At 52.2% G+C, this 25,906-nt stretch overlaps 1 protein-coding gene across 3 annotated transcripts in view; it reads left to right on the top strand.

Moving 5' to 3' along the window:
• The window catches only part of LOC147102602 (uncharacterized), a 115,668-nt gene that overhangs the window by 5,117 nt on the left and 84,645 nt on the right, over positions 1-25,906 (top strand). For all 3 annotated transcript variants that reach the window (XR_015073032.1, XM_085963256.1, XM_085963257.1), the window contains exons 2-4: positions 4,086-4,193; positions 6,853-6,928; positions 18,770-18,926. Coding sequence is in view for 2 of the 3 variants with exons in the window: in XM_085963256.1 (XP_085819382.1) it covers positions 4,086-4,193; positions 6,853-6,928; positions 18,770-18,926 (341 nt within the window). In the remaining variant the exon portion in view is untranslated. The remainder of the gene's footprint in view (positions 1-4,085; positions 4,194-6,852; positions 6,929-18,769; positions 18,927-25,906) is intronic.

The following is a 25,906-nucleotide window of genomic DNA, read 5'->3' as shown; positions in this document are numbered from 1 at the left end:
TCATCTCAGTAAATCTCTCTTACATCCTCTCCATGACCTTGACATCTTTCCTAAAACTAGGGCACCCAAAACTGAATGCAATAGTCTATCTGTGGCCTAGCCAATGATTTGTATAGATTTAACATTGCCTCTTTGCTTTTTGTGCTGGATACCCCTAAGATCATAGAATCATCTAGCATAGATGGAGGCCATTCAGCCCATCGTGTCTGTGCCGGCTCTTTGAAAGAGCTGTCAGATTAGTCCCACTCTCCTGTTCTTTGCCCATAGCCCTGCAAATTTCTCCTTTAAGTTATCTCAATTTGACCTCCTACTTTTAAAGATTTGTGTGTCTGAACCCCCAAGCCTCACTGCTCCACTACCCCTTTTAAAGTTCTACTGTTTAGTGTCTATTTCCTCTCCTTATTCTTGCTCCCAAAATCCATCACCTCGCTTTTCTCTGCGTAAAATTTCATCTGACATCTACCTGCCCGATCCACTAGCCTGTCTGTTTCCTCCTCAAGTTGCTCACCGTCCACTTCACAGTTAACCATGAGCCCTATTTTTATCATCTGCAAATTTTGACATTGTGCCTCCTATACCCAAGTCCAGGTCATTGATGTTGAGAAGGTCAATGGTCCCAACACTGACCCCTGGGAGGCACCACTATTTACAGCCCTCCAGGGTGAAAGGCATCTATTAACCACGACTCCTCTCTCTATATGTTGCTGAACTCTAATACTTTATTGCAGATTGTTTACAATAAAAATCAGTAGATGCAGTAGAGGAGACCGCATTGTGAGCAGCGAATACAGTATGCGGTCTCTACATTGGGGAGACCAAACGCAGATTGGGTGACCGCTTTGCGGAACACCTCCGTTCAGTCCGTAAGGGCGACCCCGAGCTTCCGGTCGCCTGTCACTTTAATTCTGCGCTCCACTCCCACTCAGACCTCACTGTCCTCGGCCTCTTACACTGTTCCAGTGAAGCTCAGCGTAAGCTCGAGGAACAGCACCTCATCTTTCGATTAGGTACTTTACAGCTTTCTGGACTCAACATCGAGTTCAACAATTTCAGACCATAACCTCTGCCCCTATCTTTTTTTCCCATTTTTTTTTCTCTCTCACATGGCAGCTGTCGATCATTCTGCCGGTGCCATTTACACTTCATCTAGAGCCATCTTTTGTTTCTTAACTTGTTCCACTACCATCTCCTTTTGCCTTGCACCATCATCCCTTTTGTCTCTTAATCTCTCCTGCCTTCCAGCCTATCACAGACCTTCCCTTTTGTTCTTTCCTCCCCTCCCTCCTCTCCCTGCCCCTACACTTGCTTAAATACCTGTTCCATCTCCAACTTTTTCCAGTTCTGACGAAGGGTTAACTCTGTTTCTCTCTCCACAGATGCTGCCTGACCTGCTGAGTATTTCCAGCATTTTCTGTTTTTATTAATAATGAGGGAATTTATCTCACCCACAGTGCGACAGAGTTGTAGGAAAAAGCCATTGAAGCAGACGGGGTCAAAATGAGGCAATCTGGAGAGGGAAGAAATTCCCTGAAAACAGGACAGACCTGTTTACGTTGTAATATCCCATATACTGCAGGGGATGCATTGCTAACTGGATATTGCAGGGGTGCAGTGGAATTATCCATGTACTACATGGGGTAGCATATTGTGTCCAGTTTGGAACAGACAAGTCATTAGAAAACTGATGATAGATACCATTCGCTATTAGATAGCTGGCTGATCTGCTCGAAGTTCTTTGCTCCAAGTTTACCTCCAACTGGTTGATACCAAACCCTGTGGAAGTTGATAGCAGTTCTTTAGCTAACACAATACAAGAAGTTTCCTGGTGAAGAAGAGTACTGCACTGATTTTTTTCTTTGTTACTTCTCATATCATCATATTGAAGACTGCCTAATACAGGTTCTATCAGGACATGAACATGTTTAGTAAAATATCTTCTTGGCATCCCTCAGGCTCCCAACACATTGAAAAATATATATCGAAAAATATTATGTACAGACATCCCAACAGAACAAAAACAGAAAATGCTGGAAACACTCTGCCCCTTCGCTAATGCAACCCAGTACCTTGTTTGCTTTTCCTACTATAGCCCTGCACCAGTCTAATGCTTCCAATAATGTTCCCGCAGTATCCCCAAATACATCTGCTGATTGGTGCACAGAATGACTGTTCCATTTAACACACACACTCTATTCTGGTTCCTTGCTGCCATACCAGTTTAAAAAAAAAAAAAAGTTTGTTTACATTGAACTGCATTTGCCATTTGCTGGCCCAGATTCCCAAAAGTTCAAAATTCTGAAATCCTGAATCTGAACGCATGCTGTTCCTTGTTATTTGCTTTGCCTACCTGTTCTGCCCTTCACTCCAGTAAGGATAACTTAAGGGTATATGGATAATTGCTTTAGTGCTTTATTTTCCCCACCAGAATGTTTATTGTCTCTTGTACACCCTGTGCCCCACAGTTATGGAAAAGATTATAGAGGGTGAGTTTCCTCGGGGCTTTGCTGCCGCATCGCGTGTCAAAGTTACAGCAGCGGAGTGGGAGAAGCCTTAAGATTCACCCCATGGTTTTTATTGCATTATTATTATTGTCCAATTTTCCCTGCCCTTTAGATAATTGGCAAAAGAACCAGAGGCGAGATGAGGAGAATTTTCTTTTACACAACGAGTTGTTGTGATCTGGAACGTGCCGCCTGAAAGGGCGGTGGAAGCAGATTCAATAGTAACTTTCCAAAAGGAATTGAATAAATACTTGGAAAGGAGACATTTGCAGGGCTGTGGGGGCGAGCAGGGGAGTGTGATTAATTGGAGAGTTCTTTCAAAGAGCAGGCACAGGCATGATGGGCCGAATGGTGGCCTCCTGTGCTGTAAGATTCTATGACTCTGCTAAAGGCTCCTACTCGTACTGGAGAACGGTTCTGAGTCCCAGTCGCACTCCAATGCCATGCCAGTCTTTGTGCGTGATCCTGGATAGCAAGTGTCTTCAGTCTACCAGACCCTGGGAACGGTAGGTATCACATCTGAGCCCAATCTTGCACTCGACTAGCTTCCATGCGTGAGTACTTTCCAGTGACGATCACAGATTAATGGTGAAGGAGGGGGCAGAAACTCCTGATTATTTTTCTCCCCACCCTCAACAACAACTTGCATTTGTTAACATAGTAAAACATGGCAAGGCGCTCACAGGAGCGTTAACACTGAGATAACGAAGGCGATATTGGGACAGGTGACCAAAAGCTTTGTCAGAGGTATTTTTTAAGGAGCGACTTAAAGGAGGAGAGGTTCAGGGAGGGAATTCTAGAGTTTAGGGTCTAGACAGCTGGAGGCACGGCCGCCAATGGTGGAGCAAAGGAAATCAGGGATGCGCAAGAGGCCAGAATTGGCGAATCACAGAGATCTCCGAGGTTTCTAGGAGGAGGTTACAGAGCTAGGGAGGGGCAAGGCCATGGAAGGATTTGAAAACAAGGATGAGGATTTTTAAATCAAGGCATTGCTGGATTAGGAGCCAGCACGGTGGCATAGTGGTTAGCACTGTTGCCTCACAGCGCCAGGGACCCGGGTTCGAATCCGGCCTCGGGTGACTGTCTGTGTGGAGTTTGCACATTCTCCCCGTGTTTGCGTGGGTTTTCTCCGGGTGCTCCGGTTTCCTCCCACAGTCCAAAGATGTGCGGGTTAGGTTGATTGGCTATGATAAATTGACCCTTAGTGTTAGGGGGATTAAATACGTGGGGTTACGGGGATCGGGTGGGATATGTGTCGGTGCAGGCTCGATGGGCCGAAATGGCCTCTATCTGCACTGTGGGGTTTCTGTGATTTCTGTGTAGACCAGTGAGCACTGTGGAGATAGGTGAGCGGGACTTGGTGCGAATTAGGACACGGGGCAGCAGAATTTTGGATGAGCTCAAGTTTCTGGAGGGTGGTAACACAGAGGTGCAGTCCCCGCTAACTCAGGGACTGGCAACTGAACCCAGACCCATCGGTGCTGCACTTAGGTGGTGCGTTTTCTTCTCTGGCCCAGATTGACTTTACTCTCCACTGCAACCATGTGCGCCAATGTAACAGGAGTCGTTCTGTTTCCTCTACAGCATGCATCCTGAGCATCCAGGCAGACACAGATCTCATCACAGATCGTAACCCCCATCTCGCCTCCTTGTGCGATATTCTGGAGATTATCCTGCGGAAGGGAATCCGGCGTGAGTAACAGTCAGCAGACTCTGGCGTGGCGCTTTGTATTTCAGAATGCTTCATCTCTTCGGCAAATTCTCTGCCCTTGTTCCCGATGGTTTAGTTGAACCATAAGAAAGAAAGACTTGCATTTCTATAGCGCCTTCCACAACCTCAGGTCGTCCCAAAGCGCTTTACAGCCAATGAAGTACTTTTGAAGTGTAGTCACTGTTGTAATGTAGGAAACGCAACAGCACCAAAAAAAATATTATCTGGTCATTATCACATTGCTGTTTGTGGGAGCTTGCTGTGCGCAAATTGTTTGGTTGAGTAATAAATATTGGCCAGGACTCCCCTGCACTTCTTTGAATAGTGCCACGGGATCTTTTATGTCCAGCTGAGAGGGCAGATGGGGCCTCGGTTTAACGTCTCATATGAAAGACGGCGCCTCCGACAGACAAGCTGAAGATCCTACAGGTGATCACTGGCCTATGCCGAGTTAGCTCATTTCAGTCACGGTGGTGGAGCTGCTACAATTTCCAGCCCCCCACCCCCTTGTCAGGAGAAAAGTCAGCCTACGTTCCTGCTCCTGATCACTATCCAGTGGCACCCGCCAAAAAGTGCACACGTGTGGATACTGGATAAGGACCGGATTGGGCTCCATCATGAATCCTTCTGCAGTTGAATAGTGTGGTGGCACTCACATAATGGATGGCTGCTTGTGGTGAGGTACCAGAGACCTTTCAAGCCTTTGGAACTGTACTCCAGCAGAAGTCCGCACTTTCAGCAGAGGAGGGTAGAGACCTAGGGGGAAATCGGAGGGTTTCAGGGCACTTACCAGTTCAAGGGGAAGCTCTTGATGGTATAATCTCCGTGTGGAGCCTGATACTACTTCAAAGAAAAAACTTGTATTATGAAGCAACTTATTGCATCCTCAGGACATCCCAAAGCGCTTCACAACAACGACAACACTTGTGAAGCGCAGTCACTGTTGCTCAAGCACGACATTCAAATTCCATTTTATTACATGCCATTGTAGGGTTTTTAACCACTGTCTTCGGCTTCAGTTTCTGCATCTCTGTCCATTTGTCCATGAAAACCGTAAATGAGTGGTCTTGATTACTAGTACAAGTACCTTTACCTGTGTATGCAAATTTTACCCCTCTCCTTTCCAAAGCCCAGGGTGCACAGAGCTGGGAGGTAACATGCAGCAGATTGGAGGTAAGTATGTGGGGTTTAGGAGTAATGAGCATGGAGGTTTGTCAGGCATGGCAGCATTAATGGGGGATGATGAGCTTTGGTAGTGCTGGGGTGGCAGTATTGGGGGGTGAAATGTGGGGTTTATTTACTAGATGATTCTTGGGGTCTGGCAGTAGTTGGGGGGGGTCCTCAGGCATAGCAGCACTGCAGAGTTGAGCCTTGGGGTCTAGGAGCATGAGGGGTAAGTTCCAGTGTGCCTCTGTACTGATAGGCGGAAGGTCACAGGGAGTGGCAGCATGTGAGGAGGGGGAAAATCACAGGATTGTTAACATAGGGAGGGTGGTGACAGTCTGGCAGCAATGGGGGGGGGGGGGTGTTCCCTGGTCCTAGTAGCATTGGAGAGAGTGTGCCAGGGTCTGAGAGGATTGGAGGGGAGGTCCTGTGGGTCAGGGAGCATTAGAGTGGCTGCAGCGATCTGTTGTACTGAGGGGAGGGGGTTTGGAGAATGGCTGCATCAAGGGGATGGTGGGTCCAGTAGATGCGGCCTGTCCACTCTTGCCAGTTCCTGCTGAAAGGTTGTCTCCTCACGAGTTCCCAGCTGTCAGCCAGGTTTCTGACGCAGAATTGGCTCCTCTACCACAGAAGGCAGTAGAAGCCAATTCATTAAATATATTCAAGAAGGAGTTGGATATATTTCTTAAGGCTAAAGGGATCCAGGGGTATGGGGAGAAAGCAGGGACAGGGTACTGAATTTGGATGATCAGCCATGATCGCATTGAATGGCGGAGCAGGCTCGAGGGGCCGAATGGCCTACTCTTGCTCCTATCTTCTATGTTTCTATGTTTATCTGCTGTTACTCTATCTGCCGACTGTTGGCCAACATACAGTCAACGTAGTGTCAGCGTATAGTCAGCACATACAGTCAACATACATGGCCAATGTCGTCAGCATACAATCAGCGTATATAGTCAGCATACACAGTATTTTCATATGAAAGCTGGTTCTTGGCCAGGATCTGAGCTGACTGCATAGGATCTCATCTGGGGGAGGGGCGCCTAATGGGTGGGAACAGGCGGGGGTGGGAAGGGGGCATTGGGATGGGCTGACACCTGGGAATGGGTCAGAGGAAGGTCTCTGTCTGACTCTCGTGCACTCTCTTTCTCCTTTTCTCTTTCGCACACTCTCAAACGTTCTCTGTCTGTTGCTGTCTCTTAACTAGTTGTATGTATTTTTTTTCTGACTGTGTGCCTCTCTCAGAGGTTGGTTGGAGTGAGGCCATGGAACGATTCAAAGATGAGGATTTTGAATGAAATATACCGAGGGTCAGTTAACCAATGTAGGGGAGAAGATACAGATCAATAGGATAGGGGCTGCAGTTCTGGCAAAGTTAAAGATTGTGCAAGTTGGAGCAGAAGTAAAGGAGAGGGACAGAGAAATAAAGGAGTGAATTTGGCTCCTGTTTCTGATGGTGCCGTTGTTTTGTTGCAGAGCCGGTCCTGGGCCTGAGGAGGAGAGACTACTGGCACTGGATGGAGCAACTTCCACAGCAGGATCTCTGTGGCAGGTAATATGGTTTTCATCATAGAATCTTGCTGTGCAGAAGGAGGCCATTCAGCCCATTGTGTCTGTGCCAGCTCTTTGAAAGAGTTATCCAATTAGTCCCACTCCCCCTGCTCTTTCCCCATAGCCCTGCAAATGTTTTCCCTTCAAGTATTTATCCAAATCCCTTTTGAAAGTTATTATTGAATCTGCTATCACCACCCTTTCAGGCAGGGCATTCCAGATCACCACAACTTGCTGCGTAAAATAATTTCTCCTCATCTCCCCTCTGCTTCTTTTTCCACTTTCTACCTTTTCTTCCCCTCCTGTTGAGGTTGACTCCTGCTTGGATAGGGTACACTGGGCTGTTGGACTCCTGCTTGGATAGGGTACATTGGGCTGTTGGACTCCTGCTGGGATAGGGTACATTGGGCTGTTGGACTCCTGCTGGGATAGGGTACATTGGGCTGTTGGACTCCTGCTTGGATAGGGTACATTGGGCTGTTGGACTCCTGCTGGGATAGGGTACATTGGGCTGTTGGACTCCTGCTTGGATAGGGTACACTGGGCTGTTGGACTCCTGCTGGGATAGGGTACATTGGGCTGTTGGACCCCTGCTGGGATAGGGTACATTGGGCTGTTGGACTCCTGCTGGGATAGGGTACATTGGGCTGTTGGACTCCTGCTTGGATAGGGTACATTGGGCTGTTGGACTCCTGCTGGGATAGGGTACATTGGGCTGTTGGACTCCTGCTTGGATAGGGTACATTGGGCTGTTGGACTCCTGCTGGGATAGGGTACATTGGGCTGTTGGACTCCTGCTTGGATAGGGTACATTGGGCTGTTGGACTCCTGCTGGGATAGGGTACACTGGGCTGTTGGACTCCTGCTGGGATAGGGTACATTGGGCTGTTGGACTCCTGCTGGGATAGGGTACATTGGGCTGTTGGACCCCTGCTGGGATAGGGTACATTGGGCTGTTGGACTCCTGCTTGGATAGGGTACATTGGGCTGTTGGACTCCTGCTGGGATAGGGTACATTGGGCTGTTGGACCCCTGCTGGGATAGGGTACATTGGGCTGTTGGACTCCTGCTGGGATAGGGTACATTGGGCTGTTGGACTCCTGCTGGGATAGGGTACATTGGGCTGTTGGTTGTCCTCAATCTAAATGGCCACGTGTGAGTCTTGGCAGGTTGTGTGACTGTAGAGGGCTGGGGGAATAAATATTCAAATAAGTTCCCAAAATGAATTTCCTGACTTTCAGTAAAGCTCTGCCCACATTGTGCACCTCCCTCACATAAAATGAGTGCTTGACTGCTCCAAGAGATTGGCCTGGGTGAGCAGAATCCTTAAAGCAAAGTTGATTGAGTTGGTGGTAAATTGAAAATTTTTTGTTCATGAGTATTTATCTTTTTATTTATTTCTACTCGGTTGACACTGGCATTTTTGGATCTTTTCCACCCTTCTTACTCTAACCCTTTTGGCTCTTGTATCTCAGATCATTCTCATAGGTGAATCCAAGGGGGCGAAATTCAGTAGGTTGTGCCACCCGTTAGCGCCTTAAGAGGGCGCTAAGTGGGTCGCAAGCCAACTGGCGCCCGGGCGCGGCACTGCCCACGCCTCCCGCTAAATTCCGCAGGACGTTAGTGGTGGCGCTAGCCGTTAGCGTTGCGTAGCTGCCGATGACGTCATCGGTGTGCGCAGGGCCCCACTGACGTCCCGGCCGCGATATTTGGCAGCGCCCCCTGATTTACCGCCGGACGCTATGTCCGACGGGTTCAGGGGGACCTACCTGCGGCCGGGGAGGCGCAAATTAAAGGCGAGGTGTGGGGCGGCCATTTTTGTTGTTGGCCGCCTGCCTGCGCCTGCCTGCGGTCCCGTCCCCGGCCTCCTGAACCCCCCCCCCGCGGAGTGCCGGCTGCGCTCCAAGAGCCCGGCACTTCTCTTCGGTGCCGGGCTCTTTTGCCTGCACTCCCGATCCTCGGGGGCCCAGCTGGGCCCCAGATCGCGCTGCACAAGGCCCCTCCCCTTTAAGAAGGGGAGGAAGGCCTGCAATACCGCAGCACGACGTGCCGCAGCGTGTGGCGCTGCGGCACGTTGCGCCATGATATTCACTCGCAGCACTCCAAGAGGGATGCGGGCCGCCTCCAGTAGCGCCGCGCTTCCCTTTGGGGCGCAACCACTCAAGTTCTGGTGCAGGGGCGCGAATATTTCCGGGGCGCTACTTTTAGCGCCCTGGCGAGGCTGGCGCCCCAAACGGGACTATACTCAATTTCTCCCCCTTAGTCCCTTGTAGCCTTTGAGAGTATCTTCACTGTCCTTGGTATCAAGGTAAGCTTTCAGTAGTGTGCCCAGGATAACAAGCAGAACAACCTTTCTGTTCTATGCTTTTATGCTATTGCTGCTGTAGGATTTCTCTCCAGACTTTGGTGAACAATTTTAATTTTATATTATTATTTTACTAAAGATGTGCAAGTGAATAATGCAGCCATATAATACACGCATATATAATATATTTAGAGTAGAAATCCTTCTATCTGCTCAAAATGAAAAGAATCAGAGGACAAATACACAAATCACTAAAAGTTGCCATAAAAAAGGCAAACCAAGCACTAGGGTTTATTTCTAGAGGGATAGAATTGAAAAGTCGGAAAGTTATGCTAAATTTGTATCGAACCTTGGTTAAACCACACATAGAGTACTGCGTACGGTTCTGGTCGCCATATTGTAAAAAGGATATAGAGACACTGGAGAGGGTGCAGAGAAGATTTACAAGGATACCAGAAATGCGAGGGTATACATATCCGGAAAGGATGAATAGGCTGGGTCTCTTTTCTCTTGAAAAAAGGTGACCTAATAGAGGTCTTTATATTTATGAACATTTTTGATAAAGTGGATACAGAGAGAATGTTTCCACTTGTGGGGAAGAGCATAACTAGAGGCCATCAATATAAGATAGTCACCAAGAAATCCAACAGGGAATTCAGAAGAAACTTCTTTACCCAAAGAATGGTGAGAATGTGGAACTCGTTACCACAGGGCGTGGTTGAAGCGAATAGTATAGATGCATTTAAGGGGAGGCTAGACAAGCATATGAGGGAGAAGGGAACAGAGGGTTACACTGATAGATTTAGATGAGGAAAGACAGGAGGAGGCTCGAGTGGAGCATTAACGCCGGCATGGACTGGTTGGGCCGAATGGCCTGTTTCTGTGCCGTAATCCTATGTAATGGCAATCTAATGCTGGGCTATTCTTTTGTGTAGTACTTTTATATATACGCAGTCATTCTTTTATTACTTCTCACCGCAGGAGTTGATACAGGCTTAGTCCTTGAACATGCTGTCACCTCCCAAATCCGTGCCCAGCTTTCCCACAACTCCTTGTTTGAATCCCTCCACTCAGGTTTCTGTCCTGCCACAGTACTGAACCGACCCTCATCAAAGCCACAAAAGTCATCCTATGTGACTGTGACAATGGTGAACTATCCCTCCTTGTCCTTCTCGACCTGTCTGCAGCCTTTGACACGGTTGACCACACCATCCTCCGCCAACGCCTCTCCACCATTGTCCAGCTGGGTGGGACTGCACTCGCCTGATTCCATTCTTACCTATCCAGTCGTAGCCAGAGAATCACCGTTACTTCTGGTGTCCTCAAGGATCTATCTTTGGTCATCTCCTATTTCTCATCTACATGCTGCCCCTCAGCGACCTCAACAACAACAACTTATATTTATGTAGCGCCTTTAACGTAATAAAACAAATAAGACATCATCTGAAACCACAGCAACAGGCTCCACATGTACGTTGACGACACCCAGTTCGACCACACCACCACCTCTCTCGACCCCTCCACTGTCTGTAAATTGTCAGACTGCTTGTCCGACATCCAGTACTGGATGAGCAGAAATTTCCTCCAACTAAAAATTAGGAAGACCGAAGCCATTGTCACAAAATCCCTCTCCCTGGCATCTGTCTGAGGCTGAACCAGACTGTTCGGAGCCTTGGTGTTGTGTTTGTCCCCGAGATGAACTTCCCACCACATATCCGCGACATCACTAAGACCGCCTACTTTCACCTCCGTAACATCGCCCGACTCCACCCCTTGCCTCAGCTCAGCTGCTGAAACCCTCACCCATGCCTTTGTTACCTCTAGACTTGACTATTCCAACGCACTCCTGGCCGGCCTCCCACATTCCACCCTACGTAAACTTGAGCTCATCCAAAACTCTGCTGCCCATGCCCTAACTCGCACCAAGTCCTGTTCACCCATCACCCCCTGTGCTCACTGCCCCGTGTCCTAACTCGCACCAAGTCCTGTTCACCCATCACCCCCTGTGCTCGCTGCCCCGTGTCCTAACTCACACCCAGTCCCGTTCACCCATCACCCCCTGTGCTCACTGCCCCGTGTCCTAACTCGCACCCAGTCCCGTTCACCCATCACCCCCTGTGCTCACTGCCCCGTGTCCTAACTCGCACCAAGTCCCGTTCACCCATCACCCCCTGTGCTCACTGCCCCGTGTCCTAACTCGCACCCAGTCCCGTTCACCCATCACCCCCTGTGCTCACTGCCCCGTGTCCTAACTCGCACCAAGTCCTGTTCACCCATCACCCCTTGGTCACTGACCTACATTGGCTCCCGGTTAAGCAACGCCTCGATTTAAAAATTCTTAACCTTGTTTTCAATGGCCTCGCCCCTTCCCTATCTCTGTAACCTCCTCCAGCCCTACAACCCTCCGAGATCTCTGCACTCCTCCAATTCTGGCCTCTTGCGCATCCCCGATTTTAATCACTCCCCCATTGGTGGCTTTGCCTTCAGCTGCCGAGGCTCTGAGCTTTGGAATTCCCTCCCTAAGCCTCTCCACCTCTCTTTCCTCCTTTAAGACGCTCCTTAAAACCTACCTCTTTGACCTCTGCCCTAATATCTCCTTATGTGGCTCGGTGTCAAATTTTGCTTGATAACGCTCCTGTGAAGCACCTTGGGATGTTTTACAATGTTAAAGGCGCTATATAAATATATAAGTTGTCGTTGTTGTTAGACTACTCTTTGGAGAATAACAAACTGACTCTCTCAATTTCACCGGCTGAATTCCCATCTTGGCTCTGCCCTTTTTGTTTCACTGAAATCAGTTACTGGGACTTCCTGCATGTTTTAATATCTGTTACCCACTTTAAAAATAACTGGCTGTCATCCGTATAATTGAACATAGAAGGTGGAACTCGCCATCACATGGACTGGTTGATCACTAAAACAGATTGGCCCAGAAATTCGGGTCGGGGGCTTCCCGTGGGTGCAAGCCCCCGACCTGCACTTACCTAGCGCGCCGGCCATTGAGCTGTGGGCCCGCGTGCGATTCCGATCCTGGGCCTCCTCCAACTGCCGGCGCGCAGTGCTTGCGTATCCCAGGGGCGCAGTTAGTTCGATGTGTCCCCTGCGATCATGTGGGCCATGGAGAGCCAATGGTAGCAGGGAATGCTTCATTCATAAGTTTGACAGGAAGAGCTGTCAAACCTATAAATACTACAAGTCCCAAAACATCGCTAAAACTTCAAATAATTTTTTTTTAATCACATTTTTAAAATAAACTATAAATTACATGAAATAACTTTTAAACAATAATTTAAATTTTTGAAAAAATTAATTACATTTTCTAACGGGGCTAAAATTAAACTTACCTTTCTTTAAAGTATTTAAAAATAATAAACCTGTGGAAAAAATGTTTTAATTTTAATTAATTCACCACTTACCTTGTTAAAAGCAGGCCTTGCGCCTGCTTTTTAAAAGTGTAACTGCTGGAGACTTACCCTCCCGGAGAAACCTGCAAAAAAAAAACGTAAGTTCGATGCGCACGCGCTGCCTCTCTGGCGCACGCGTTCCACCTGTCAATCCCTTCTTTCAAGGGAACGGAAGTGCCGGTTTCCTGCGCATGCACGAAACCGGCACTTTCGTTGGGCCTACGCGTGAGTACCCAGTGTGTACTCGCGCGTTGGGACCCGAATTTCTGGGCCAGATTATCTGGTCATTATCACATTGCTGTTCGTGGGATCTTACTGTGAACAAATTGGCTGCTGTGTTTCCTACATTTTAAAAAATTAGTTCCTGGGATGTGGGCATCGCTGGCAAAGCCAGCATTTATTGCCCATCCCTAATTGCCTTGAGAAGGTGGATGGTGAGCCTCCTTCTTGAACCGCTGCAGTCTGTGTGGTGAAGCGACTCCCACAATGCTGTTAGGGAGGGAGTTCCAGGATTTTGACCCAGTGATAATGAAGGAACAGCGATATATTTCCACTTGGAGGTGGTGGTGTTCCCATGCGTCTGCTGCCCTTGTCCTTCTAGGTGGAAGAGGTCGCAGGTTTGGCAGGTTCTGCCGAAGAAGCCTTGGCGAGTTGCTGCAGTGCATCTTGTAGACGGTGCACACTGCAGCCACGATGCGCCGGTGGTGGAGGGAGTGAATGTTTGAGGTGGTAGATGGGGTGCCAATCAAACGGGCTGGCACCCCATCCACCACATTACAATGGTGACGACACTTCACAAGTACTTCATAGGCTGTGAAGCACTTTGGGACATCTTGAGATCGTGAAAGGCGCTATAGAAATGTAAGTTCTTTCTCTCCCTGATTCCTGGACTTGCTGCATTTACCGCGATACATTGGGAAGGCAAAGGCACACTTTGATTCATAGAAGTTAAAAGCCCATGGGATCCAGGGCAAAGTGTCAAGTTGGATTCAAAACTGGCTCGGAGACAGGAAGCAGAGGGTAATGGTTGATGGGTGTTTTTGTGACTGGAAGGCTGTTTCCAGTGGAGTTCTGCAGGGCTCAGTACTAGGGCCCTTGCTTTTTGTGGTATATATCAATGATCTAGACTTGAATATAGGGGGTATGATTAAGAAGTTTGCAGATGATACTAAAATCGGCTGTGTGGTTGATACTGAAGAAGGAGGGATGATATATTAACAGGTTCCTCTAATGAGGCCATATGGGAAGAACTTAAAAACAAAAAGGGGGCAAGCACTTTGCTGGGAGTGTACTATAGGCCCCCAAACAGTCAGGGGGAGATAGAGGAACAGATTTGTAGGCAAATCTCAGAGAAATGTGCAAATAATAGTGGGGGATTTCAACTTCCCCAATATTAACTGGGATAGTCAGTGTGAAAGGCTTAGAGGGTGCAGAATTCTTAAAGTGCATCCAGGAGAGCTTTTTGAGCCAGCATGTAGAAAGTCCTACAAGAGAGGGGGCGGTACTGGACCTAATTCTAGGGAATGTGGCCGGGCAAGTGGTAGAAGTGTTAGTAGGTGAGCACTTTGGTGACAGTGACCATAATTCGGTGAGATTTAAGGTAGTCATGGAAAAGGACAGAGATGGACCGGTAATAAAGGTTCTAAATTGGGGGAAGGCCGATTTTAATATGATAAGGCAGGATCTGGCCAAAGTGGACTGGGATCAGCTACTTGTAGGAAAATCCACATCGGAGCAATGGGAGTCTTTCAGAAAGGAAATTGAGAGAGTACAATGGCAACATGTTCCCGTAAAGGTCAAGGGTGGGACCAACAAGCCCAGGGAACCTTGGATGTCAAGGGATATACGAGAATGGATTAGGAAAAGAACGGGGGCTTTTGGCAGATACAAAGGACTAAAGACAGAGGAAGCCCTAGAGGAGTATAAAAAGTGCAGGGGGATACTTAAAAAAGAAATTAGGAGAGCGAGGAGGGGCCATGAAATAACACTGGCGAGCAAAATAAAGGAAAATCCTAAGGTGTTTTATAAGTATATTAAGGGCAAGAGGATAACTAGGGAAAGAGTAGGGCCCATTAGGGACCAAAGTGGCAAGCTGTGTGTGGAGCCAGAAGATGTAGGTGGGGTTTTAAATGAATTTTTTGCATCTGTGTTCACTATGGAGAAGGACGATGTAGACATAGAAATCGGGCAGGGGGACTGTGATATACTTGAACATATTAGCATCGAGAGGGAGGAGGTACTAGCGGTTTTAGCAGGCTTAAAAGTGGATAAATCCCCAGGCCCGGACGAGATGTATCCCAGGCTGCTGTGTGAGGCAAAGGAGGAGATTGCAGGGGCTCTGACACAAATTTTCAGAACCTCTCTGGCCACAGGGGATGTGCCAGAGGACTGGAAAACAGCTAATGTAGTACCATTATTCAAGAAGGGTAGTAGGGATAAACCAGGGAATTACAGGCCAGTGAGCCTAACATCAGTGGTAGGGAAATTATTGGAAAAAATTCTGAGGGACAGAATTAGTCTTCACTTGGAGAGGCAAGGATTAATCAGGGATAGTCAGCATGGCTTTGTCAAGGGAAGATCATGTCTGACCAATTTGATTGAATTTTTTGAGGGGGTGACTAGGTGTGTGGATGAGGGTAGTGCAGTGGATGTGGTATACAGGAAACTTTGTGCTATCCGGAGGTGAGCTATCCGGCAATCTGGAGCCACCAGCAAAAATCAGCAGCCGTTTTTTATTCTTTTTGGTTTTTTTTGCTTTGTTTGAACAGTCAAGCTGTGCAAGGTCTGTAGCTATAGCAACAGCTTCAGCTACAGAGCTTTAGGGCCACACCCGAGTGTTTAGAAGCTGTTGCTAAGCAACAGTGTTTGTTGTCAAATACGGAGATAAGAATCTCCATATCTCTCAACATTAACTCTGGAGAGTACGGCACTTTTTAGGCAACGGCAGCAGCTTGGTCCCGTGGGTGCCGGATAGCACAAAGTTTCCTGTACATGGATTTCAGTAAGGCTTTCGATAAAGTCCCGCATAGGAGACTGGTCAAGAAGGTAAGAGGCCATGGGATCCAGGGTGCCTTGGCACATGGGATCCAAAACTGGCTTAGTGGCAGAAGGCAGAGGGTGATGGTGGAAGGTTGTTTTTGTGACTGGAAGCCTGTGTCCAGTGGGGTACCGCAGGGATCGGTGCTGGGTCCCTTGCTGTTTGTGGTCTACATTCATGATTTGGATGTGAATGTAAAAGGTATGATCTGTAAGTTCGCAGACGACACGAAAATTGGTGGAGTGGTAAATAGCGAGGAGGGTAGCCTCAGTCTGCAGGACGATATAGATGGGTTGGTCAGATGGGCGGAACAGTGGCAAATGGAATTTAACCCTGAAAAGTGTGAGGTGATGCATTTTGGAGGGACTAACATGGCAAGGGAATACAGAGGATCAGAGGGACCTTGGTGTGCATGTACATAGATCCCTGAAGGCAGCAGAACAGGTGGATAAGGTGGTTAAAAAGGCATATGGGATACTTGCCTTCATTAGCCGAGGCATAGAATATAAGAGCGGGGAGGTTATGATGGAGCTGTACAAAACGCTGGTTAGGCCACAGCTGGAATACTGTGTGCAGTTCTGGTCACCACGCTATAGGAAGGATGTGATTGCTTTGGAGAGGGTGCAGAGGAGATTCATCAGGATGTTACCTGGGCTGGAGCGCTTCAGCTATGAAGAAAGACTGGACAGGCTGGGGTTGTTTTCCTTGGAGCAGAGAAGGCTGAGGGGGGACCTGATTGATGTGTACAAAATTATGAGGGGCATAGATAGGGTAGATAGAAAGGAACTTTTTCCCTTAGTAGAGGGGTCAATAACAAGGGGGCATAGATTCAAGGTAAGGGGCAGGAGGTTTAGAGGGGATTTGAGGAAGAACTTTTTCATCCAGAGGATGGTTGGAATCTGGAACTCACTGCCTGAAAGGGTGGTAGAGGCAGGAACCCTCACAACATTCAAGAAGCATTTGGATGAGCACTTGAAACACCATAGCATACAAGGCTACGGACCAAATGCTGGAAAATGGGATTAGATTAGACAGGGCTTGATGGCCGGTGTGGATGCGATGGGCCGAAGGGCCTCTTTCTGTGCAGTATAACTCTATGACTCTAAGGAAGCTGTAGACTGCAGGAAGATATCAATAAATTGGTCAGGTGGGCAGAGCAGTCGCAAATGAAATTCAATCTGGAGAAGTGTGAGGTAATGCATTTGGGGAGGGCTGACAAGGAAAGGGAATACTGAGTAGTGTAGAGGAACAAAGGGACCTTGGAGTGCATGTCCACAGATCCCTGAAGGTAGCAGGCCAGGTAGATAAGGTGGTTAAGAAGGCATACGGAATGCTTGCCTTTATTAGCTGTGGCATAGAATACAAGAGATGGGGGGGTTATGCTTCAACTGTATAAAACACTAGTTAGGCCTCAGCTAGAGTACTGCGTGCAGTTCTGGTCACCACATTACAGGAAAGATGTGATTGCACTCGAGAGGGTACAGAGGAGATTTACAAGGATGTGTCTGGGAGTAGAGAATCTTAGCTATGAGGAAAGACTGGATAGGCTGGGTCTGTTTTCCTTGGAACAGAGGAGGCTGAGGGGAGACCTTATTGAGGTGTATAAAATTATGAGGGGCATAGATAAAGTGGATAGAAAGGACCTATTTCCCTTAGCAGAGGGGTCAAAAACCAGGGGGCTCAGATTTAAAGTAATTGGGGGAAGGTTTAGAGGGGATTTGAAGGGAAATTTCTTCACCCAGAGGGTTATTGTGGTCTGGAACTCACTGCCTGAAAGGGTGGTAGAGGCAGGAGCCCTAACCACATTTAAAAAGTACTTGGATGTGCACTTGGGATGCTGTAACCCGCAGGGCTACGGACCAAGAGCTGGGAAGTGGGATTAGGCTGGATAGCTCTTTGTTGGCCGGCGCGGACACAATGGGCCGAAATGGCCTCCTTCCGCGCTGTAACTTTCTATGACTCTAGGAGATGGAAGGTCTGCCTGTGGGAAGGGCCAGTTCTGCTGAACCCTGGAAATATCTAGTGCGAAACTTCAAAATGGAACAATTGGGAATGAGAACATTGGGGTGGAGGGGGGGTGGGGACAGAGTGTATCGTTTGTCAGGCTGCACATAGGGTGGGTAGCTGTGGCCTTGTACAAAGTGGACAGGAGCAGAACATAACCGGGTGGGACCTGAGCTAGGTAGGAGGTAGGGTGCATTGTTCAGTTACAAACTGAGGAGGAGGCAGTGCTGGGTTGGTTGTACGTTTTAATTGGAGGTTGGTGGAACGTTTGCCTCTGTGATTTTGGTTATTGCGTGTCTGCGGAAAATAAGTAAATAAACAACTTCCATTTATACAGCGGCTTATTGTGTCCTCAGGATGTTCCATTGAAGCCGGTGGATTACTTTTACTGATACTGGCCCAGATTTTGCTGTACCAGGGCATCGAACGGCGTCTGCTGTTAGTTAGACTTGCTCTTGCACGTTTAGGTTTTTAAATTTTTTGCGTGGCAAGTTGCTGGAAGTGCGAGCCGCTAACGTCGCAGCGAGGGAAACCGGGCATCTGGGACACGAGGGAACAGGGCAAGCAACTGTGTATCTCCTTAACCAATCAGATTGAAGGACTGTGAAATTAACAGCGCAAGGACTGAGCAGGAAGAGTAAATTAGAGTGGGTGAATTCAGTGTCACATCAGGTACAGAAAGAGAGGGAAAGAAAGATTGGATTAAGAGGGAGAGAGAAAAGAGACAGAAAGGAAAAGTAAAAGACATTTAAAATTTTACATTTTTAAAATCTCCCACAACAATTAAAACCTGAAGGAATGAGACTCCACTCTTATACCTAGGCTGAAATGGACAAGACTTAACTTTCCGTGGCGAGTTTAGTTCATATCTACCATGCAAATACAGCAGCTTCACACCATTCGATACATTTCAATGGTGAGCCAGACAGCGAAATATCATTTTTGCAAACCTTGCGGCGAAGCAGTGCAACTCGGAGAGCAACTTTTAGATATTTGAGTTTAACCGCGCACCTGCCCTCGCCTGAAGTTGCTGTAGCATTTGCGCATAAATAACAACGATTTATTGACTCGGGTCCCTTCCTATTTTCCCAGGCTGACTCAGCTCTCATTGGTCTTGGAGAAAACCATCGCCTGCAAAAAGATACTGACAGCACAAGGTCGGGGGCGACACTACATCCGACAGGCCCTGAATCAAAAGGTCCTGGCAATTACGGTCCAGCATCTACTGCACACACCAAAATTATTAGAGGTAACTGCACTCATTTACTCCTCACTCCATGCCTTCTCGCACATCTCTACACCCACTGCTCAGACATCGCTCGATCCCCTCCTCTCACATTCTGTCCGCTCCTCAGATATTGCTCTGCCCCTTCCTCATACATCCCTTCATCCTGTCTTCACACATTCCTCTATCCCCCTCACACTGAAGGGATAATTACAAGTCCTAGCCCTTTTGGGCTACCCCAGATCAGGCATATTCCCCAGATGTTCACCTTCAAATTAAGTTAGAGATAGCCGAATTCCATAAGACGCTTAAATGGGTCTAAAGATTCAGGCTATCTCTCCCTAAAGGAAAGGAACGACTGAAGATGTTACCGTCCTCCGGAAAGCATTTTTAATAAGTTTAATTAGACTGTAACCTTCCGGATATTATGAGGGTCTGGAATACCCCCAGAATTCTGCAACTTCTTACAAAAGAGTGTACAGAAATTGGGTTCGTGAGTTTATACAGATTTACTCTTTGAGACAATTCTAAAAATATATAGTTTTATTTAAGAACCGACATTCAGTTAACAGCTGTTGAATCAGTCGCAACATTAACAATTCAAAATACAAATACAGGAAACTTTGTGCTATCCGGCACCGACGGGACCGAGCTGTTGCCGTCCCATCAAAACTGCCGGACAAACCAGCGCTAATGTTGAAACATACAGAGATTTTGAGCTCCGTATCTGGCAACAAACCCTGTTGCTTAGCAACAGTTTCTAAACAGTCGGCCGTACCTTGCAAGCGTCTCTGTAGCTTAGCAACAGCTTCAGCGAGACCTTGTAGAGCCTGACTGGTGAAAAAAAAGCAACGAAAAGAAAAAAAAAACTAACGAAACGGCTCCTGATTTTTGCCGGTGGCTCGAGCATTCCGGACAGTTAACCTCCGGATAAACCAAAGTTCCCTGTAGCTTACTTTTCTTATTTCTCAGAGATCCTTATTTTAGATCCTTATTTTCAAATCTTTACTTCGTTACATTTCTATATTTCTTACTTATTTCTAAATCCAGAACATCCACTAAATCAATTACTTTGATTACCCGAGACTCAAAGTTTAAAAACTTACAGAGCATGCCTGTGAAGTTGAGAAACGCTTGGCCCGTTCAGCGAGTTCTGACTTTCTGTTTGAAAAGCTCTTATTTTTATACCCTTTTTGCAGTGGTTTATTCTTTGAAGTTCTCTGCTGATGTCAGCTAATTGTCTTATTCATTCTCTCTTTTGAATGCTTTCTATTCTTACTGTCAATTCAGCTGCTGCATGCATAATTATGTCTCTAGCTTTAGGTGTTTCAAAAACCATCATAAAAACAATGGCCCAGAAATTCAGGTCGGGGGCTTCCCGTGGGTGCAAGCCCCCGACCTGCACTTACCTAGCGCGCTGGCCGTTGAGTTGTGGGCCCGCGTGGGATTCCGATCCTGGGCCTCCTCCAACTGCCGGCGCGCAGTGCTTGCGTATCCCAGGGGCGCAGTTAGTTCGATGCGTCCCCTGGGATCACGTGGGCCATGGAGAGCCAATGGTAGCAGGGAATGCTTCATTCATAAAATTGACAGGAAGAACTGTCAAAACTATAAATACTATAAGCCCCAAAACATCACTAAAACTTCAAATAATTTTTTTTTTTAAATCACATTTTAAAATAACTATAAATTACATAAAATAACTATTTTAAACAATTTAAATTTTTGAAAAAATTAATTACATTTTCTAACGGGGCTAAAAATAAACTTACCTTTAAAGTATTTAAAAATAATAAACCTGTGGAAAAATGTTTTAATTTTAATTAATTCACCACTTACCTTGTTAAAAGCAGGCCTTGCGCCTGCTTTTTACATGTGTAACTCCTGGAGACTTACCCTCCCGGAGAAACCCGCAAAAAAAAACGTAAGTTCCATGCGCACGCGCTGCCTCTCCGGCATATGCGTTCGACTTCTGAACCCCTTCCTTTAAGGGAACGGAAGTTCCGGTTTCCTGCGCATGCACGAAACCGGCACTTCCATTGGGCCTACGGATGAGTACCCCGTGCGTACTCGCCTGTGGAGACCCGAATTTCTGGGCCATTATGACAGCTATGGTTTCTGTTTGATGCCATTTTTACAAAATACTTTCATTCAGTTATTAATATTGCCTTAACTGGTTTTTAGCAGACGTTGAGTCTCCTAACTGCTCCAAGTTCAATACAAACACAATGTAATTGCTTGGTGTATCTATTGAAGTCATATCTTCAAAGTGTTCTTGTTGGTATCATATTTACTATGTATATATTAAAGACACTTTGACTAGAGTGTTTCATGCATTTCTAGCTATCTCAATTGGTTGCATATTTAATCGTGTTTCCTATCTTCCAAGTTTAACATAAAAACTATTTGACCAGCAGGTGTTTCTTTTACTTGATGTCATCTTTTCAAAGGCACATGCCTCTTTTAATGTTTGTATTTCTGTTCAACGTGTTAGCTTATAACACCTTAAACTGGATCTTCTCATTGTGTTAGTTGCAAACCCCAGACCCTCTGGAAGCGCCAAACTGCCATTTCAATAGAGTTATTGTTTTAGTATATTTAAATAATTCCCATTTCAAGGCTTGATTGGTTTTTACAACTTTAAACAACTGATCTTTATCTCAGGAGCCTGTATTTCTGTTTGCAGCCTGTGTCTCCAAGGCTTTAGATTTTTAAACCCAGTATATCATGTATTAATAATATCAGTATTCTGTTCATATTATGGTGTATCTTTCTGAAATATGGCGTATTCCCTCACAACACATCCCTCCATCCCTTTCTCATCTGGTATGTTGGCCTTCATTGCAAGTGGATTTGAGTACAGGAGCAAGGATGTCTTACTACAGTTATACAGGGCCTTGGTGAGACCACACCTGGAGTACTGTGTGCAGTTTTGGTCTCCTTACTTAAGAAAGGATATACTTGCCATAGAGTGAGTGCAGCGAAGGTTCACCAGACTGATTCCTGGGCTGGCAGGACTGTCGTATGAGGAGAGATTGGGTCGACTAGGCCTGTATACACTAGAGTTCAGAAGAATGAGAGGGGATCTCATTGAAACGTATAAAATTCTGACAGGGCTAGACAGACTGGATGCAGGGAGGATGTTTCCCCTGGCTGGGGGATCTAGAACGAGGGGTCACAGTTTCAGGATACGGGGTAGGACATTTAGGACTGAGATGAGGAGAAATTTCTTCACTCAGAGGGTGGTGAACCTGTGGAATTCTCTACCACAGAAGGTTGTGGAGGCCAAGTCACTGAATATATTTAAGAAGGGGACAGATAGGTTTCTAGACACAAAAGGCATCAAGGAGAGAGCGGGAATATGGTATTGAGATAGAGGATCAGCCATGATGATGTTGAATGGCGGAGCAGGCTCGAAAGGCCGAATGGCCCACTCCTGCCCCTAATTTCCATGTTTCTATGTTTCATCCCTCCTTCTCCCTCTCATCCCTGCATCCCCCTCGCACGTCCCCCCGTCCCCCTCGCACGTCCCCCCGTCCCCCTCGCACGTCCCCCCGTCCCCCTCGCGCGTCCCCCCGTGCCCCTCGCGCGTCCCCCCGTCCCCCTCGCGCGTCCCCCCGTCCCCCTCGCGCGTCCCCCCGTCCCCCTCGCGCGTCCCCCCGTCCCCCTCGCGCGTCCCCCCCGTCCCCCTCGCGCGTCCCCCCGTCCCCCTCGCGCGTCCCCCCCTCGCGCGTCCCCCCGTCCCCCTCGCGCGTCCCCCCCTCGCGCGTCGTCCCCCTCGCGCGTCCCCCCGTCCCCCTCGCGCGTCCCCCCGTCCCCCTCGCGCGTCCCCCCGTCCCCCTCGCGCGTCCCCCCGTCCCCCTCGCGCGTCCCCCCGTCCCCCTCGCGCGTCCCCCCCGTCCCCCTCGCGCGTCCCCCCGTCCCCCTCGCGCGTCCCCCCGTCCCCCTCGCGCGTCCCCCCGTCCCCCTCGCGCGTCCCCCCGTCCCCCTCGCGCGTCCCCCCGTCCCCCTCGCGCGTCCCCCCGTCCCCCTCGCGCGTCCCCCCGTCCCCCTCGCGCGTCCCCCCGTCCCCCTCGCGCGTCCCCCCGTCCCCCTCGCGCGTCCCCCCGTCCCCCTCGCGCGTCCCCCCGTCCCCCTCGCGCGTCCCCCCGTCCCCCTCGCGCGTCCCCCCGTCCCCCTCGCGTCCCCCCGTCCCCCTCGCGCGTCCCCCCGTCCCCCTCGCGCGTCCCCCCGTCCCCCTCGCGCGTCCCCCCGTCCCCCTCGCGCGTCCCCCCGTCCCCCTCGCGCGTCCCCCCGTCCCCCTCGCGCGTCCCCCCGTCCCCCTCGCGCGTCCCCCCGTCCCCCTCGCGCGTCCCCCCGTCCCCCTCGCGCGTCCCCCCGTCCCCCTCGCGCGTCCCCCCGTCCCCCTCGCGCGTCCCCCCGTCCCCCTCGCGCGTCCCCCCGTCCCCCTCGCGCGTCCCCCCCGTCCCCCTCGCGCGTCCCCCCGTCCCCCTCGCGCGTCCCCCCGTCCCCCTCGCGCGTCCCCCCGTCCCCCTCGCGCGTCCCCCCGTCCCCCTCGCGCGTCCCCCCGTCCCCCTCGCGCGTCCCCCCGTCCCCCTCGCGCGTCCCCCCGTCCCCCTCGCGCGTCCCCCCGTCCCCCTCGCGCGTCCCCCCGTCCCCCTCGCGCGTCCCCCCGTCCCCCTCGCGCGTCCCCCCGTCCCCCTCGCGCGTCCCCCCCGTCCCCCTCGCGCGTCCCCCCGTCCCCCTCGCGCGTCCCCCCGTCCCCCTCGCGCGTCCCCCCGTCCCCCTCGCGCGTCCCCCCGTCCCCCTCGCGCGTCCCCCCGTCCCCCTCGCGCGTCCCCCCGTCCCCCTCGCGCGTCCCCCCGTCCCCCTCGCGCGTCCCCCCGTCCCCCTCGCGCGTCCCCCCGTCCCCCTCGCGCGTCCCCCCGTCCCCCTCGCGCGTCCCCCCGTCCCCCTCGCGCGTCCCCCCGTCCCCCTCGCGCGTCCCCCCGTCCCCCCTCGCGCGTCCCCCCGTCCCCCTCGCGCGTCCCCCCGTCCCCCTCGCGCGTCCCCCCGTCCCCCTCGCGCGTCCCCCCGTCCCCCTCGCGCGTCCCCCCGTCCCCCTCGCGCGTCCCCCCCGTCCCCCTCGCGCGTCCCCCCGTCCCCCTCGCGCGTCCCCCCGTCCCCCTCGCGCGTCCCCCCCGTCCCCCTCGCGCGTCCCCCCGTCCCCCTCGCGCGTCCCCCCGTCCCCCTCGCGCGTCCCCCCGTCCCCCTCGCGCGTCCCCCCGTCCCCCTCGCGCGTCCCCCCCGTCCCCCTCGCGCGTCCCCCCGTCCCCCTCGCGCGTCCCCCCCGTCCCCCTCGCGCGTCCCCCCGTCCCCCTCGCGCGTCCCCCCGTCCCCCTCGCGCGTCCCCCCCGTCCCCCTCGCGCGTCCCCCCGTCCCCCTCGCGCGTCCCCCCGTCCCCCTCGCGCGTCCCCCCGTCCCCCTCGCGCGTCCCCCCGTCCCCCTCGCGCGTCCCCCCGTCCCCCTCGCGCGTCCCCCCGTCCCCCTCGCGCGTCCCCCCGTCCCCCTCGCGCGTCCCCCCGTCCCCCTCGCGCGTCCCCCCGTCCCCCTCGCGCGTCCCCCCGTCCCCCTCGCGCGTCCCCCCGTCCCCCCTCGCCCGTCCCCCCGTCCCCCTCGCGCGTCCCCCCGTCCCCCTCGCCCGTCCCCCCGTCCCCCTCGCCCGTCCCCCCGTCCCCCTCGCCCGTCCCCCCGTCCCCCTCGCCCGTCCCCCCGTCCCCCTCGCCCGTCCCCCCGTCCCCCTCGCCCGTCCCCCCGTCCCCCTCGCCCGTCCCCCCGTCCCCCTCGCCCGTCCCCCCGTCCCCCTCGCCCGTCCCCCCGTCCCCCTCGCCCGTCCCCCCGTCCCCCTCGCCCGTCCCCCCGTCCCCCTCGCCCGTCCCCCCGTCCCCCTCGCCCGTCCCCCCGTCCCCCTCGCCCGTCCCCCCGTCCCCCTCGCCCGTCCCCCCGTCCCCCTCGCCCGTCCCCCCGTCCCCCTCGCCCGTCCCCCCGTCCCCCTCGCCCGTCCCCCCCGTCCCCCTCGCCCGTCCCCCCGTCCCCCTCGCCCGTCCCCCCCGTCCCCCTCGCCCGTCCCCCCGTCCCCCTCGCCCGTCCCCCCGTCCCCCTCGCCCGTCCCCCCGTCCCCCTCGCCCGTCCCCCCGTCCCCCTCGCCCGTCCCCCCGTCCCCCTCGCCCGTCCCCCCGTCCCCCTCGCCCGTCCCCCCGTCCCCCTCGCCCGTCCCCCCGTCCCCCTCGCCCGTCCCCCCGTCCCCCTCGCCCGTCCCCCCGTCCCCCTCGCCCGTCCCCCCGTCCCCCTCGCCCGTCCCCCCCGTCCCCCCTCGCCCGTCCCCCCGTCCCCCTCGCCCGTCCCCCCGTCCCCCTCGCCCGTCCCCCCGTCCCCCTCGCCCGTCCCCCCGTCCCCCTCGCCCGTCCCCCCGTCCCCCTCGCCCGTCCCCCCGTCCCCCTCGCCCGTCCCCCCGTCCCCCTCGCCCGTCCCCCCGTCCCCCTCGCCCGTCCCCCCGTCCCCCTCGCCCGTCCCCCCGTCCCCCTCGCCCGTCCCCCCCGTCCCCCTCGCCCGTCCCCCCGTCCCCCTCGCCCGTCCCCCCGTCCCCCTCGCCCGTCCCCCCCGTCCCCCTCGCCCGTCCCCCCGTCCCCCTCGCCCGTCCCCCCGTCCCCCTCGCCCGTCCCCCCGTCCCCCTCGCCCGTCCCCCCGTCCCCCTCGCCCGTCCCCCCGTCCCCCTCGCCCGTCCCCCCGTCCCCCTCGCCCGTCCCCCCGTCCCCCTCGCCCGTCCCCCCGTCCCCCTCGCCCGTCCCCCCGTCCCCCTCGCCCGTCCCCCCGTCCCCCTCGCCCGTCCCCCCGTCCCCCTCGCCCGTCCCCCCCGTCCCCCTCGCCCGTCCCCCCGTCCCCCTCGCCCGTCCCCCCGTCCCCCTCGCCCGTCCCCCCGTCCCCCTCGCCCGTCCCCCTCCCGTCCCCCGTCCCCCTCGCCCGTCCCC

The sequence above is a fragment of the Somniosus microcephalus genome, chromosome 21 (genome assembly GCF_052327205.1).
Source record: "Somniosus microcephalus isolate GS21.2 chromosome 21, FLI_Smic_1.0, whole genome shotgun sequence".
Taxonomy (NCBI): Eukaryota; Metazoa; Chordata; class Chondrichthyes; order Squaliformes; family Somniosidae; genus Somniosus; species Somniosus microcephalus.
The sequence above is the reverse complement of the archived record's forward strand: the minus strand, read 5'-3'. Positions and strand labels throughout refer to the sequence as shown.